The sequence below is a fragment of the Theobroma cacao genome, chromosome 6 (genome assembly GCF_000208745.1).
Source record: "Theobroma cacao cultivar B97-61/B2 chromosome 6, Criollo_cocoa_genome_V2, whole genome shotgun sequence".
In the NCBI taxonomy this organism is placed as follows: domain Eukaryota; kingdom Viridiplantae; phylum Streptophyta; class Magnoliopsida; order Malvales; family Malvaceae; genus Theobroma; species Theobroma cacao.
The window spans coordinates 6,956,352-6,972,706 of NC_030855.1; the positions used below are offsets into that span (position 1 = coordinate 6,956,352).

The 16,355-nt window shown below is 34.5% G+C and overlaps 1 protein-coding gene across 1 annotated transcript; it reads left to right on the forward strand.

The window, feature by feature from the left end:
• LOC18595594 (V-type proton ATPase catalytic subunit A) lies at positions 598-8,993 on the forward strand. The gene is made up of 20 exons (XM_018123690.1): positions 598-950; positions 2,161-2,287; positions 2,466-2,521; positions 2,632-2,688; positions 2,862-2,973; positions 3,053-3,090; positions 3,743-3,844; positions 3,943-3,999; positions 4,335-4,406; positions 4,484-4,585; positions 4,676-4,738; positions 4,815-4,947; positions 5,168-5,274; positions 6,275-6,469; positions 6,714-6,800; positions 6,933-7,037; positions 7,348-7,445; positions 7,573-7,651; positions 8,207-8,295; positions 8,421-8,993. Exons 1-20 carry the CDS (start codon positions 873-875, stop codon positions 8,533-8,535), a joined length of 1,872 nt encoding a protein of 623 aa, XP_017979179.1. The 5' UTR covers positions 598-872; the 3' UTR covers positions 8,536-8,993.

Below are 16,355 nucleotides of genomic sequence, written 5' to 3' on the forward strand. Positions count from 1 at the left end.
GTTGAAGTAAAATCTTTTTTATATAAAATATTTTATTAAAATATCTAATATTTTTTATTATTAAAATAAATTATTGAAAATATTTTAAATTGTTTAGATAACCTTGCAAAAAATATTTTTTACCGTAATATGGTAAAAATATTAAAATTCATTAATTATGCAATGCATACAAAACAAATTTTTTCAACATAAAAAATATTTTTTATATAGTATTTAACAATTTTTATTTATTTATTTCTCATAATATTGTTATATTAGTTAGTTTATTAATTTAATAAATCATAAATTAAAAATTAAAAGAAAGGAAAGATTTTCATAAGTGAAAAACTTATTTCATATTATATATAAAATTTTTTACTTAATTAATTTTAATTATTTTAAATTATATTAAAGATTATAATATTTTAGTAAAAAGTTTTTTTATGTGTAAAATATTTTACATACCTATAATTAATGAAATTACATAAAAACCTAAGATATAATTAAATAAAATTAAATCACATGGAAAAGAATTATCTTTTTTACTTTTTACTTGACAAAAGCTGTTTCTCAATGTGCACCAATTCTAGTAAATGCTTAAAATAAATTTAATTTTGCTATTAATCATCACAAATCTCATCATTCACGTTCACTTCCTCTCTTGCTCTCTGACTCTCTTTCTTGCCTTCCTTCTCTCTGAGTGGTTGCCTTGCGTCACTGAGTTTTTCTCTCGATTGAAACCCTAGGGTTTTGATCGATAATTTATTTATTTGTATCTACTAAAATCGATTCGATTTTACTCTGTTGATCAGATCTTGAAAATTTAGAAGTCCATCGAGATTCGATTGGATTTATTTTAGTTTTGTTAAATTTCGTTTAATAAAGAAGGAAAAATGCCGGCAGTTTACGGAGCCAGATTGACCACATTTGAGGATTCAGAGAAAGAGAGCGAATATGGTTATGTTCGCAAGGTGAATTCTCCTCATTCTATCGTTTCTTACATTTCCAACCTCAATTTGAACGTTGGATTGAGATTAACTGGATATGTTTTGAGCATTTGTATGGGATGATCTGCTTTTTTAGAGTTCAATTTAGTGTAATTACTTTCGTGTACTTGATTTTAGATGTTTTTATGTGCTTTGTCATACTTGATCTGTTTGTTTTATTTTCTTTAAGTAGAGTTTGGGGTGAACTGATTCAGTTATTTGTTTTATTTTTGTGATTCCTGATCTACTTTTCTTTCCCTCTAAATGCTAATTATAGTGATTTGAGATTTATGATCTGTCTTTCAAGGGTTAGTTTTGTTGAGTTTTTTTTTGCTATGTGTGTGTTATACGCATAATCAGTCTTATATAATATTGAATTGATTTGGATGCCAATTTAGATGAGTGTCCGATACTTTGTGTTATGTGTTTTTGTTATTCAAATTGACACGTAGCATAGTAGTTTAAGTTGGGCTACATTTTCTCACTTTCTTTTCTCAAAATTTTTGTTGTTATCTGAAGCTCTCACTGCCTTTTAATTTATTTCTTAATTTTCATTACTATTAATTTTGGTGTCCTGTGTAACTTTTCTCTTTATTTTTTTGGTCAGAGGTATGGTAATAATAAAAATAGGTTGCATTTTGGTTTTAAATTGCAGTTTATTTTGTTAAACTGTTGTTGATTCTGATACAACAGTGGCAGTATATTTGGTGATTTGTTTCATTAAATTGCTTTTGTTGCACAATTTGAGCCATATTGATGTACTTGATTTGGGTGTGAAGCCTGTATCAGAATCAAAATTGTTGGGTAAATTTCATTGCATTTGGTACAATCGATGGCCATGTTTGCTGTTTTTTTACAGTAATGCTGTCATAATTTGCCACTCTGCAGTTGATTGAAGAAACCTGCTATTTGAATTCCATGAGAATACAAAATGAGAAAGTGACTTTATTTTTTTCTATTTATCATGTGGATATGTAACTAATTTCCTATTACAAGAAATTGCTAGATATTCATTTTTGCTTTTTCCAGGACAAGAGGGAAAAAGATTATGGTGCTTAATTATTATGTTCATATTCTTTTTCAATCAACTTGAATTGCTTTTTCTGATTGACCACTGACCTACAGAGTTTGCAAGTATAATGTATTATGTCTTACTTATTTTTTCTTGTTTCTCCACTTCAACTATAATATGCAGGTCTCAGGACCAGTCGTCGTTGCAGATGGAATGGCTGGTGCTGCCATGTATGAATTAGTTCGTGTTGGACATGATAATCTGATTGGTGAAATTATTCGGTTGGAAGGAGACTCTGCGACAATCCAAGGTGTTTTATTAATACTAACATTAACTTTCAGCTATACCTTCCCTTTTGTTCATGCTCTTTTACTTTTGGAAAGAAAGAATGTAAGAAAAAAGAAGAATTACCCGTGCCGATTGTGAGGGTCCTTGGCAGGAATGAGTTTCAAAATTGATGAGAAATTTTATTTATGTTCTTATTGCAGTTTACGAAGAAACGGCTGGCCTGACGGTGAATGATCCTGTTCTGCGGACACACAAGGTGATATTATTGTTTCTTTTGTTTTGTTAACTGCACTAAAGGTTGCACTTAGAATTTCTTGAGAGTGAGTCGATTGTATACTCGCTTATAATCGTATGTTGATGTTGCAGCCTCTGTCAGTGGAGTTAGGACCAGGAATATTGGGAAATATTTTTGATGGCATTCAGGTTCAACCACACTTCATGTGCAGTTTAAATCCTTGTATTTTTATAGCTCATTCCACAGTTTGTTTTGTTATGAAAAGTTGAAACCCAACTTACCAGTTAGCAGCTAAGCCATTAATAATACTATTATTTTTATCATGTACTCGGTGTTAATTAATCTCTGCTCTTCAATGTAGAGGCCTTTGAAAACTATCGCTAAAAGGTCTGGTGATGTGTATATCCCTCGTGGAGTCTCAGTCCCTGCTCTTGACAAAGATACTCTTTGGGATTTTCAGCCTAAAAAAATAGGTATGCAGCTATCAAAATGCAACTTAAATAGATATTGACTTGTGAGGTTGGTGTTCAATTCAATGCTTATTTCCTGCAGGTGAGGGGGACCTTCTAACTGGTGGAGACCTATATGCTGTAAGTTTAATGGCCTTGTGCTGTCATTTATATTAGTTGTTCCTTAAGTAAGCAGAAGTAGAAGAGCTCTGCCAAGGTACTGGTCACCTGAATAACCTTAGGTGTGAGATGCAAATGGTTCTCAGTTGAACAAAGCACTGATCCCAGTTTTAGAGATTTGTAATGGTTTTTAAAATATGCAAAATAATCAGATTATGATTATGATTACAGATGAGAGGAGAATAATTCAATTAGCTATGGAATTTAAACACAAAGAAAATGAATTGGTTTTTTGGTTTCGGTTTCTTAAAAAAAAAAGAATGGGGGAGGGGAAGGAGTGGGAGGGGGACAGATTGTCTCACTGCAATTTACTTTGACTGTGAGCTAGGAAAAAGTCAGCATGTCGACAATTTTTTGTCCCTAGGAATGAAAAAGGAGGCCATCATTTTATAAATTACTTTTTTTTGGTTTTCTTTTTTGAGGGGGAGACAGCCAAAACATAAATAAATAAAAATAATAAATAAAACATATATGATTTCACTGCTTTGCATCTTTTAAGGAAAATGTATACGTCAGTTTCTTTAGAAAAATAGGATGATACTTAGATCAATTCATTTTATTGCTTTTAACTCTTCTAAAGTCTAGAAATTAACACTTTTAAATTCACATGCAGACTGTCTTTGAAAACAGTTTGATGCAACATCATGTTGCCCTTCCACCTGATGCAATGGGAAAAATCACTTACATTGCCCCCCCTGGTCAATATTCATTGAAGGTCTGCCTGTTAACTTTTATATCATGCCATTTTATATGCTTAAATGTTGTGTTGCAGAACTTTCTTTTTGCTATAATTGACCCTTTACTTCATGGCAGGATACTGTGCTAGAGCTTGAGTTTCAAGGTGTCAAAAAGCAATTAACCATGCTTCAGGTTTTCAATTCTTTTCCATGTCATTACATTTTTCACTATAGTTGACAATGGGTGGGTTGGGTTTGGGTTCAGTTTGTTGACATTTGAGTCAATTTTGGGTTTGGTGGGGCTGGGTTATGGGTGGGGTCTGGTCATTCCTTGTACCAATAGGTAGTACTGTGCCAGGTTGATTTGTGCCATTTGGCTTTGGGCCGTTGACTTTTTATAGTCATTTTAGGTTTGGTTTTGGGCAGGCCATTTAAGTTGGGTCAATATTTTGCCATATGTACTGATTAACTACTATTCACTTGTTTTTAATGATTTCAAAATTTTAATTGGGATTGTGCTACACCCAGACATGGCCTGTACGTACCCCAAGACCTGTTGCAACAAAGCTTGCTGCAGATACCCCTCTGCTTACTGGGCAGGTAAGTCTTATTGTTGGTTGTTTTCATTGACTCTTCGTAGAAGGATGTAATTTGCTGATGGCTTTGGTTTCAATCAGCGTGTTCTTGATGCCCTTTTCCCCTCGGTTCTTGGTGGAACTTGTGCTATTCCTGGTGCATTTGGCTGTGGTAAAACTGTTATTAGTCAAGCACTTTCTAAGGTAAATTTTTATGTATATTCGTATTGAGTTTTCTTTAATTTCTTATAATAATGGGGTTTTAATTGAGTTTATTCTTATGATCATGTGCAGTACTCTAATTCTGATGCTGTTGTCTATGTTGGTTGTGGGGAACGAGGAAATGAAATGGCCGAGGTGTTTTTTCATCTTTTCTTTTGGAATTTTAATCTCTCTTGGGGATTTTAGTATCCTGATTCTATGTTGTTTTCAGGTTCTTATGGATTTCCCTCAATTGACAATGACATTGCCTGATGGTCGTGAAGAATCTGTCATGAAGCGTACAACACTTGTGGCTAACACTTCTAACATGCCTGTGGCTGCCCGTGAAGCCTCAATTTATACGGGTAAAACTATGACTTGCGAATTGTAGTAATGGTATATTGAATAGTTGCGTGAAGAGTAACATTTGGACCTAATAGTTATCAGTTATTGCTTTTGGTTAATTTCTACAGTTATGTTAACAAGTTTGGGGCATCTTGTTAATTTTATTGCTTCTTTTGTATTATGAAAAGACATGGGCTGCCAGTCACATTCTTTGGGTTTTTCTTCATTGTGGATTTGCAGGAATCACTATTGCTGAGTATTTTAGAGATATGGGCTACAATGTTAGTATGATGGCAGATTCAACATCTCGTTGGGCAGAAGCATTGCGAGAAATTTCTGGACGGCTGGTAAAACCTTTTGCCAAAACTTCACTAATGAAATGACCTGTTTCGTCTTTTGACATCTCATTTCCTAATGCTTGATATAATTCAGGCTTATTGACCAGGTCCCTTGAGAATGCTTTAATTTAGTCTCTCTGTTCCGATCTGATGACAGCACATATGGTTAATTGTAAATTAATGATGTTTCACTGTAATTGGGCTAGAGCTGCTATTTTTTTTTTCTTCAGTTTTTCTATCTTGGTGCTCCAGCTTATAAATACTGTCAAATAAGTTTGGGGGAAAAGTAGCTTTGCAGTTTTTGCGATAATTTTTCATCGGCATTTACTTTGATGAGGTGGCTTTTTGTATGTATCTTTGATAAAGAGTCTTCTGGGGGCTTTGTCCTTGGCTAGCCAGTGTTTGTTTTATGTAGTGGACCAAAAAGAAAAGTAGAGGGTTTGGTTGTTAAAAGATGTCAATGTTAGAATATTCAATTGGGCAACTGTTTGCATTTATGAAAGTGCTCCTTGTAAATTAAGAGTAGTCAGTGCATTCTCAATATATTTTGTCATTTTTCTCAAATTATGTGCGGAGATAATAGAAACCATAAGTTTTCTGCTGATCCTTTTACCTTATGATGGCCTTGTGATTTTCCTCTTGCTGTTTCTTAGCTGATGGTTTATGGTGTGTCTATATCTGAGTGCTTTTTTGTTGTTGTAAAATTTCTTTAAAAGCAACTACAATAGTTCGCATTATCTGCTTGAAACTCTTGAGATAGCATAGAATCTCATAAAAGTTTAGAACTCTGGTGCCAATATTTTTATAATTTAGCAGTTCATTTGATTATTGCTATTCACTTTTTTAAGTAGGTAAATGTTTTTACATTTAATTTCACTTCATTATTGAAAACGATCAAAAATATTATTTGTTGTTTTTATGTCTGGTATACTTCTGGTATTCACTTTATTGGCTTCACGGGTTTCTGTTTAAGTTCTCACATTGGCATCTTGTTTCATGTCATTTACAGGCAGAAATGCCTGCTGATAGTGGATATCCTGCTTATCTGGCAGCAAGATTAGCCTCTTTCTATGAACGTGCGGGTAAAGTTAAATGCCTTGGTGGGCCAGAACGTACTGGCAGTGTCACAATTGTTGGTGCTGTTTCTCCTCCTGGAGGAGATTTCTCCGATCCTGTGACATCTGCAACCCTAAGTATTGTCCAGGTATAGATCAAGGTTTTATGCATTCTCTAGGCTCCTACCCTTTCCCCGAATGCACCAGGGGAGAGGAGGGGAGAGAAAGGACATTTACCCAAAAATGATAGTGGGATCAGTTCAGTATTACTGTTATCATTATTTTAAAGGTGCCAGCTGTGTTAGTGCTGCTGCCTTTTTTAGCTGTGTATGATGGTTATAGTTATTTATTGGAACTTAGTATCTCCACCTTCCTTGTTGGTTTAAATTCTAGGTTTTCTGGGGTCTTGACAAGAAACTTGCTCAGAGGAAGCATTTCCCTTCTGTCAACTGGCTTATTTCATACTCAAAGTACTCAGGGGTATGTTCATAATCTGATCCCTCATTGTTTGTAATTATTCCAAAATATTTTTTTGTTTCTATTACTTAGCAGGCCTTTTACCAATTGATGCCAGTTTCCATATTAATTGGTTGTCTCTCTTCTTGTATCCAGGCATTGGAATCTTTCTATGAGAAATTTGATCAAGATTTTATCTACATTAGGACAAAGGCACGAGAGGTGCTTCAGAGGGAAGATGATCTGAATGAAATTGTCCAGGTATGTTGTTTTATATTGGTATGGGTTTTTGATGAATTATAATCAAGCTATTTAACTGTTTAAACTTTGAAGGCATAAGAGGGAGAATAGTGAGCTGTGAAAGCTGTGAATTAATAGGTGATTTTTGACCAAGCACTAAATCATTAGACACAGCATAATGTTGCAATCTCCCTCTTGTCCCCCACTTTTGCTTTTGCTAATATATCCTTTTGTAATGTTATTTTTAGTTTATGTGCCTGTTACTGCAAATTCATGGCACGTACTTTTATCTCGTCTCACTTCAGCATCTTTTGAATTTATATTGTTACAGCTTGTAGGAAAGGATGCTTTAGCTGAAACAGATAAGATCACTCTAGAAACTGCTAAGCTTTTAAGGGAAGATTATCTTGCTCAGAATGCATTTACTCCGTAAGCTTCAGCTCTTGCAATGTGATATCAGAAAATTATCTGAGTACCAGTAGCTATCAATATTTCAATGTCCTTGTCTTTATATGGTAATCCTTCTGTGCGCATGTTGTTGGGTCTGTTGTGACAGATATGACAAGTTCTGCCCCTTTTACAAGTCTGTTTGGATGATGCGCAACATTATTCATTTCAATACTTTGGCCAACCAGGTAATGCATCCCATGCTTTCTGCTACTCTTTAAACTGCTGATCAATTCAACCACATTTTCCAATAAATTCTATTATGGCTATTTTTAGATATTTGGAAAAGTAGGGGGAAAGAAAATGGCAACTATTTTAAGTGGGTTATTACTATTCTTTGTTGCTTAAAGAAAAGTTGAGGATGAAAATTAGTAATATAAATTCTGAAATATCTATGGGGTAAGATTCAGGTGCTGGTGTAATGCTTCATTTTATTGCTGACAAGATTAAGTATGATAGCAGGTTCTAGAAAAAAGAGATCTATTTATAAACCTTGCTTCCAGCTTTTTACCCTTCTTTTTGTTCTGGGCTTCTAGATAAGTAGGTCAAGCAAATGTTTCTTTGAGTGATATACATCCGAGTCACCTTGCCTCTAGATTTGTATATTTTAACCAGTTTGGTGTCTACTCAACATCGGTGCTGTTCTTTCTATTCTTTATGTTATACTTTGTGGTATACTGTACTTTGTTATGTCGACCAATTGGAGGGGCGTGGGTGAAATTAGTAATGCAAGTTGTGTGCAGGCAGTAGAGAAAGCAGCCGGGATGGATGGTCAGAAGATAACTTACAGTCTTATCAAGCATCGTCTGGGGGATCTCTTTTATCGATTAGTGTAAGTTTAGCACTTTGCTGGTAATGGACCAAAGAAAACAAAAAGATTAAAGGGAAAAAATGACTAAAAATGTTTTAGTGTGTTAGGATGCAGTGCTTAAATTGTCAAATTTCTTGACATCACAGGTCACAAAAATTCGAGGACCCAGCAGAAGGAGAAGAAGCTCTTGTGGCAAAGCTCAAAAAGCTTTATGAGGATCTGACAGCTGGTTTCCGTGCATTGGAGGATGAGACTAGGTGAATGTAAGTTTTCAAGATTTGATATTTCCTGGTCCTAGTCCAAGTTTCGGTAGTTGGGGGTAAGATCACTAGGGTTTTCTCTGTTTGAGTGTATGAAAATTCGGTCTTGGTAGATGCATGTTGTGCCGCGTCGTAGCTTTTGTTGGCCAGAAGTCTTGAGAGTGCTATAGCTATGAATTCATTATGTATTATTGTCTGCCCTTCCCTTTTCGGCAGCAGGAGAACCGAGGCATTCCTATTTATGTATTTATGCAATAAGATGTGTATTTTTCCTATGTTTTAGGCTGGGAAAATGAGACTAATAAGATGTGTATTCAGTAGGATGCGCTTATTGCCTTTTAGCATCACATTTTGTCTTTGCTGAGCTGCCAATTGGGGCTTCTGCTTTTGCTATTGATATGTGATGTACATGCTAGTTTTTTTCTTTTTTGGATAATTTATATACATATTTTTCTGATCCTTTAGGTTTTCTTCGTATCTTTAGAAGCTTTTGCGTTTTTCTATTATCTTTAGCAGCTTTTATATTTGGTAAGAAAGTAGAAAGAGAATGTAAGATTTGGATTTGAGTAAATTACCCAGATGTCAGAGTGGTTTAGTTGGCACTTTCCGATCACCTTACGGACAAAATTGAAATTTTAAAAACAAAGACAAGAAATGCATAAAAATAACTATTCTATTCTATTTTATTAGATCTAATTTTAAAAAATGATCAAAATACTGGAGAAATTTATGTATTCATGTATTTTGTTCAATTTAGTTTTTGTATTTAAAATCGTAATAATTTAATTCTTTAATTTGAAAAATTGTTTCAATTTAATTATTTTGTCTAAGAACATACAATTTTGTTGTTAAAAGGATGACGTCAACGTTGACTTCAATATTGATGTGGTATATTTTGATGATATAGTATGTGACATGGTATTATTATGGTGATGTGATAATATTGATGTGAGATTGATATGTTGATGTCAGTGTTACGTGACAGATTAAAATTTTTTTTCAAATTTAAATTTTTTTTTGTCAATTATAAAGATTAAATTGAATAAAAATATATAGTATAGGGATTAAATTGAACAAAATTAAGATGTTGAGAGATTAAATTAAAAAAATATTTGAAAAATGTAAATATTTTAAGTAGATGATAGATATATTTATTAATAAATTAAATATTTTAGTGCAAAAGATTTATAGTGTTAAAAAATATATATAAATATTTTTTAATTATTTGATTGTAAAATATGTACATTAATTTATTTGTTTTTGTAAAAATTAAGTTTAAATTCTCTTTTTATAAAAAAATTTTGAAAAAAATTTCATACATAAAGTCAAATTTAGATGAATAATTTACATTATGTTAGAATAAAATAATATAAAATAACTAAATAAATTTTTTTCTTCGATTAATAAAAGTACAAAAATTTAAAATTTATTTGATTTAATTTTTAACTTGAGCTGAATTCAAATTAAAAAAATAAATTAATTTAGTTACAATATTTACAATTTACAAATAACTATTCTTTTGAAATTATTCAACCCTTACTCAATTTATCTTTTATTTAAATTTACTCAAAATTTCTTATAAAACGATTTTATTTAACTTCAAATATCACAATCAAATTTTGTTAAATTTAAATTTAAATTATTAATTTGGATCTACAAAAACTTTGTAAATACAAAATAAAATTTTACAAATATTTACAGTTATATTTAACTCTATCAACTATAAACGCAATCTTTAATCCAGGAAATTTCAATCTAAAAAATATAACATGTAATATTAAATAAAATAAAAACGTAAAAAATAAATAAACAATTGAAGGGTTGGAGTAACTTAGATTTTATGTTATAATAATAGGTTTGTAATGGCCAAATTAAGCAAGTTAGGACGAAGAATTATTTTTATAATCATCGCTAACTCCATATCTCTCTTTTTCATTATTTTAAAAGAAAAACTAAATCAATCTATTTTGCTAATTTAAGTTCAACTCAAGTTAAAACTAAGTCAAATAAATTTCAAATTTTTGTACTATTATAAATAAAAAAAATTATTTAGTCTTTTTGTATTATTTTATTCCAACACAATGTAAATTATTCATTTAAATTTGACTTTAGGTATGAATTGTTTTTTGAAATTGCTTTATAAAGGGAGAATTTGAACTTAATTTTTATAAAAAAAAATAAATTAATATATATATATTTTAGAATCAAATAATCAAGTAAAAATATATATATATATATATTTAACATTATAAATTTTTTACACTTAAATATTTGGCTTATTAATCATCTATTTAAAGTTTGCATTTTTCAAATATTTTGTTCAATTTAGTCCCTTAACATTTCAATTTTGTTCAATTTAGTCCCTATACTATATATTTTTATTCAATTTAGTCCTTATGTCGTGGCACAAAAAATTTTTATTAGAAAATTTTTGATTTGTCGCATAACACTGACATGTCAGCATGTAAGTGTCACGTCAGCATTGCCATGTCATTATAATAGTGCCACGTGGCACTACCACGTCATAGCGTCAGTGCCACGTGGTCTACCACGTCATTATGTAGATGTCATGTTATCAAAATGTGTTACGTCAACGTTGATGTCAATGCTAATGTCATCATTTTAACAGTAAAATTAGATATCGTTAAAGGGAAGGATTGAATTAAAATAATTTTCAAAATTAAGATATTAAAATGTTACGATTTTGAGTATAGGGACAAAATTAAACAAAATGCATGGGTATAGGAACTTCTCAAGAATTTTGACCTTTAAAAAATAGTTTTGAATATTTATTTAAATAATAGTTTAAATTTCAATTCTATTATCTTTGCCTTTATTATTATTTTAAAAAAAAAAGGAAAGGCGAGGAAATAAGGTTAAGAAAATAAATGAGGAAAGGAAAAGGAAACAAAGCAGGAAGCATTTTCCTTCTTCATCCTTGGTTAAAGAGATTGGAAACAGCAGGAAAATATGACCGAAGGTAGAAGCATAATGGTTTGACTTGTCTTTAAAGGGTGGTTTGCTTTCGTTTTTTCTTTTTGGTCCACTCTTCTAGATGGATTGGATTTTGAGGGAATCTAAATATACAGATTCATCATTTTCCTCCCTGTTCCCCCTTCAAACTGGAGGAAAATAGTTTTACCTCCACCTTTGCCTTCCATTCTGTTTCCTTATCACCAAACAACCCAGTGTAAATGGAGAATGAAGGCTAGCTGTAGTTGGGTTTTTCAGTTATTGTTGAACATCTTATAAACAACAATCTTTGATGGGGATTTTTTTTTAGGCCCTTATAAATAACGTGTTTTTGTAAAAGTCCAACAGGATACTTTTAACTGTTTTTAGCCATCAAAAAAGATTTTGGGACAAAAATACCCTTAATGAGCCGTCTTCGTTAGCGTACACTCTCAAATAGGCGAAAAATGGGAGAAAAAAAATAAATATGCAAAGATTGGTTGTGCAAAATACCCAAATTTTTTTCCCGAAGGTTGTGCAAAACAAAATAATGTTGCATGAAATGGGTTTTGAGAGATTTGGGACATGGCATTCAGATAATAGGAGAAAAGAGATAATAAATCGAACGAGGAATAGGTCGTCATGAATGGAAAGCTTGGCTAATGATGTGAAACCAAAAATCCTTGATACGGTGGTGAATTGAAAGGAGAAAGATGTGAATCCAAAGCAGGTAATGGTCCTGCTATAGCAGGCCATATGTTAGATGGCTGTCGTAGGGCATGGTTTAGAGTTTGTGAAACGTCATGTTGGGAGTGTGTGACACGGTATCGCTCAGAGTTGGTGAGACGCCATGGAGGGAATCTGTGAGACGCCAGAGTTAAGAGTTGGTGACACACCATGGTGGGAATGTGTGACACGACAGCGTTCAGGGTTGGTGAGACACCATGGAGGGAATCTGTGACACGTCAGATTAAGAGTTGGTGACACGGCATGGAGGGAATCTGTGACACGTCAGCTTTCAGGGTTGGTGAGACGCCACGGATTGAATCTGTGAGACGCTAGAGTTAAGAGTTGGTGACACGCCATGGAGGGAATCTGTGAGACGCCAGAGTTAAGAGTTGGTGACACGCCATGGTCATGTTTAGAGTGTGTGACACGGCATTGCTTGAAAAGCTGACACGCCCTGGTCATGCTTTAAAGTGCGTGACACGGCAGTGCTTGAGCAATTGACACGTCATGGTTTGAAATAGAGAGAGAAAAAAAAAAGACAGTTAACGTGGTAATCCTTTGTACTTTCACTGTATTAATTTCCCTTTTTCAGAATAAATAAGAATATTAGAAGGCCATTTTTCATTTTAAATAGTTATTATTCAGAATTCGTAACGTCTATGTGAGTCATTTCTCATTCCCGTCGGTACCGGAGTGTTCAAGAAGGCTCTTTGCAAGCAGAACGAAACCACAGCACCAACAAAAATGTCGGCCATGAATGAAGAGGTCAGTGAGTCTCAAATTCGCAACATTCTTGTGTTCGTTAATTTTTTGGTTTTTTCCTGGGTTTGTTTGATATGTTCAGGTTTTTTGTTTTGTTTTGCAAATGTTTAGACTATGTTATCTTGCTGGTTTGATGGTTGTTGTGGTTAAGCCGCAATTGTTTTAGTGGTTTTGGGTATTTACCGTGTGACGCCATTGTTATTGTAGTTAGTTATTAGCGTGTGACAACATTTTATTTGATATGCATGGCGTGTGACAGCATTTTACTTGATATGCATGTCGTGTCACAGCATTTTACTTGTTATGCATAGCGTTTGACAGCATTTTACTTGTTATGCATGGCGTTTGACAGCATTTTACTTGATATGCATGTCATGTCACAGAATTTTACTTGTTATGCATGGCGTTTGACATCATTTTACTTCTTATGCATCGCGTTTGATAGCATTTTACTTGATATGCATGTCGTGACACAGAATTTTACTTGTTATGCATGGCATTTGACAGCATTTGACTTATTATGCATGGCGTTTGACAGCATTTTACTTGATATGCATGTCGTGTCACAGAATTTTACTTGTTATGCATGGCGTTTGACAACATTTAACTTGATATGCATGGCGTTTGACAACATTTAACTTGATATGCATGGCGTGTCACAACATTTTACTTGTTATGCATGGCGTGTCACAACATTTAGATTGCAATGCATGGCATGTCACAACATTTATTCCTTATTTACGTGTTCAGTGTACCTTGTTGCACATGACTGCTTAACTCACTAGTGTATGTGTGCCATATTTTGCAGATCCAGCGCAGACAGTATGAGGATCTTGACAGTTTGCTGATCGTGTCGAGGGAGAAGTGGGCGTTCAACGTTGTAATTAACACTCATTGTAAGTGGTCGCAACTGCATTACATCACAAAGACTCTCCAACAAAAGGGGGAGTACAATCCAGTTAAGCGTACCTGCTTCGGAATGCTCCTGGACGTATATCGATAGGGGTATTTTTACGCCGGTCTCTTGCACAGCATCATGATTCGCCGGATCACTAAGAGGCAGTCAATGGACCACAAGCTATGGTTTGCCATTGGCAAGAGCAAGGCGCGACTATCAAAGCAAGAGTTCTGCCTCATCACCGGGCTGAAGTTTGGTCCAATGCCCGATGTGTTCAGACGACCGTACGAGGTTACTGCGGATGGAATTCATGCAAGATACTGGAACGGGTAGGACAACGTTAAGCTGCAGGCTTTGCTTGATACCTTCCGCGGGGGCAACTTTCAGCGACCAAGAGACGCGACCAAGATGGTACTTGTCTTGATCGCGAATAACATTTTATTTGGTCAAGACTACCATAGACGGGTGACGCCTTGGTTACTGTCATTGGTGGAGGACATCGACGCTTGGAATGTCTTCCCATGGGGGCACTATGTTTGGAAACTGACCTTGGACTACCTTTTGAAGGGGTTTGAAGTTCTTGACTTAAGCGTGACAAAGGAAACTCGATTATGCTACAACATTTACGGATTCGCATGGGTGATACAGGTACTAAAACATAACATTTTTCAGTTTCCTTTCGAACAAAAAATTTATGGGTGCAGTCGTTTATGATTGACGGTTTGATAATGGTTATATTTGACATGCAGTTCTGAGCAATGGAGGCAATTCCGGTCCTCAAAAAAATAGTTGCCCCCTCTGGTTCGAAGGACAACGTCCACCGACGAATGTGCAGATGGGATTGCAATCAGAAGCCAAAAGACTTCTACAAGACAATTCAGAAGTTAGAGTCATCTGACCAAGTGAGTGAACAGCTGCTAATTTTGGCGTTATATTTGTAAAATAATTTTTCCTATTCGATAATGACAACATTTTATTTGTTTATTTGTAGTTGTGGGCACTGGAGACGTTGGAACCCACCGCAGATGAGGCCCTCCAGGAGTATTTTGTGGACCTTGATATCCCGTTATCAGAAGGCAACGAGTACGTACCAATAGGGCACATGGAGGATCGGTCGGATTGGGGCTTAGGTGCGAGGTAAAAAAGGATAAGCTTGAAGGAGAAAAGAGCCTCTAGTGGCACGAAGCGGATACGCACCGCCGTTACTTTAGTTGATGAGATGATGGATGAAGGGGACGACCATGGTCAAGGCAGTGAATAGCCGATAAGGACAATTGTAACGGTTTTGTGTTCTCTAATTCCATTTGTGATTATCGAATAACATTTCTGTGTTTACAGTTGGACCATGGGTAGGCAGCTTCAAAACCACCCACCGATCTTCCTCAGATACAGAGTGGAAACGACCTGTCTGTAAGATCGATTCTAACGATTTACATTCCCACATATGTTTATCGAGTAATAGAGTAATTTATGTAATTATAGTTTACGAAAGCGAGGACAAGTCTTCAAGCACCGATCGGTCTAGCCCAACCGCAGACAGCTAACGAGCCGACGATAAGAATATTAAAGTTGTAACGGTTAATGTTCAACAATTCCAAACATGATTATTGAATAACACAGTTATATATGTAATTGCAGTTTGCGGAAGCGATGACAGGTCTTGAAGCACCGATCGGTCCGGCTCCACCGTAGACTGCTAACGAGCCGGCGGTAAGGATATTAAAGTTGTAACAGTTAATGTTCAACAATTTCATACATGATTATTGAATAACACAATTAAATATGTAATTGCAGATGCGAAAGCGACAACAGGTCCTGAAGCACCAATCAGTCTAGCTCCACCGCAGACTGCTAACGAGCCGCTGGTTAGGATATTAAAGTTGTAACGGTTAATGTTCAACAATTCCATATATGATTATTGAATAACATAATTATATATGTTATTGTAGTTGACCCAGTCGAGAACAGTCAATGACGGAGCAGTCACAATCCGCTAGCTCCGACGGATCATGCGCAAGCATGAAAAAGATATGTTGGAGCTGAAGGCTTCAATTCAGTCATTGATTGTAGCAATGCAGACGATTGAGGATCGTATCGTTGGTCGGATTCTTGACGGCCTTAAATCACAAGTACGTTATTCTATCTTCGCTTGTATTTTGATGGTTTAAGTTTAGCAACTGTTTAGACTTTATTTTCTTGATGGTTTTAATGGCTTTTGGGGTTAAGTGGTAGTGGTTTAACTAGTTTTTGGTCATTAGCGGGTCAGGACATTTTTATTATAGTTAGTTGTTGCCATGTCAGCTTTAGCGTGTCACAACATTATATATGTTATTCATGGCGTGTCACAACGTTTGATTTTGATATGCATGGCGTGTCAGAACATTTTGCTTGTTTTCCTTGGCGTGTCACCAAGTTTATCTTGTTATGCATGGCGTGTCATAACATTTTAATTGTTTTCCATGGTGTCTCACAACATTTTC

What these genes read in the sequence shown, in the direction of transcription:
- LOC18595594 (XM_018123690.1), top strand. Translation starts at nt 873, where the DNA reads ATGCCGGCAGTTTACGGAGCCAGATTGACCACATTTGAGGATTCAGAG. An exon ending in TTAGTCAAGCACTTTCTAAG is followed by an intron (nt 4,586 to 4,675) that starts GTAAATTTTTAT and finishes GATCATGTGCAG; the next exon opens with TACTCTAATTCTGATGCTGT. An exon ending in GAGGAAATGAAATGGCCGAG is followed by an intron (nt 4,739 to 4,814) that starts GTGTTTTTTCAT and finishes TGTTGTTTTCAG; the next exon opens with GTTCTTATGGATTTCCCTCA.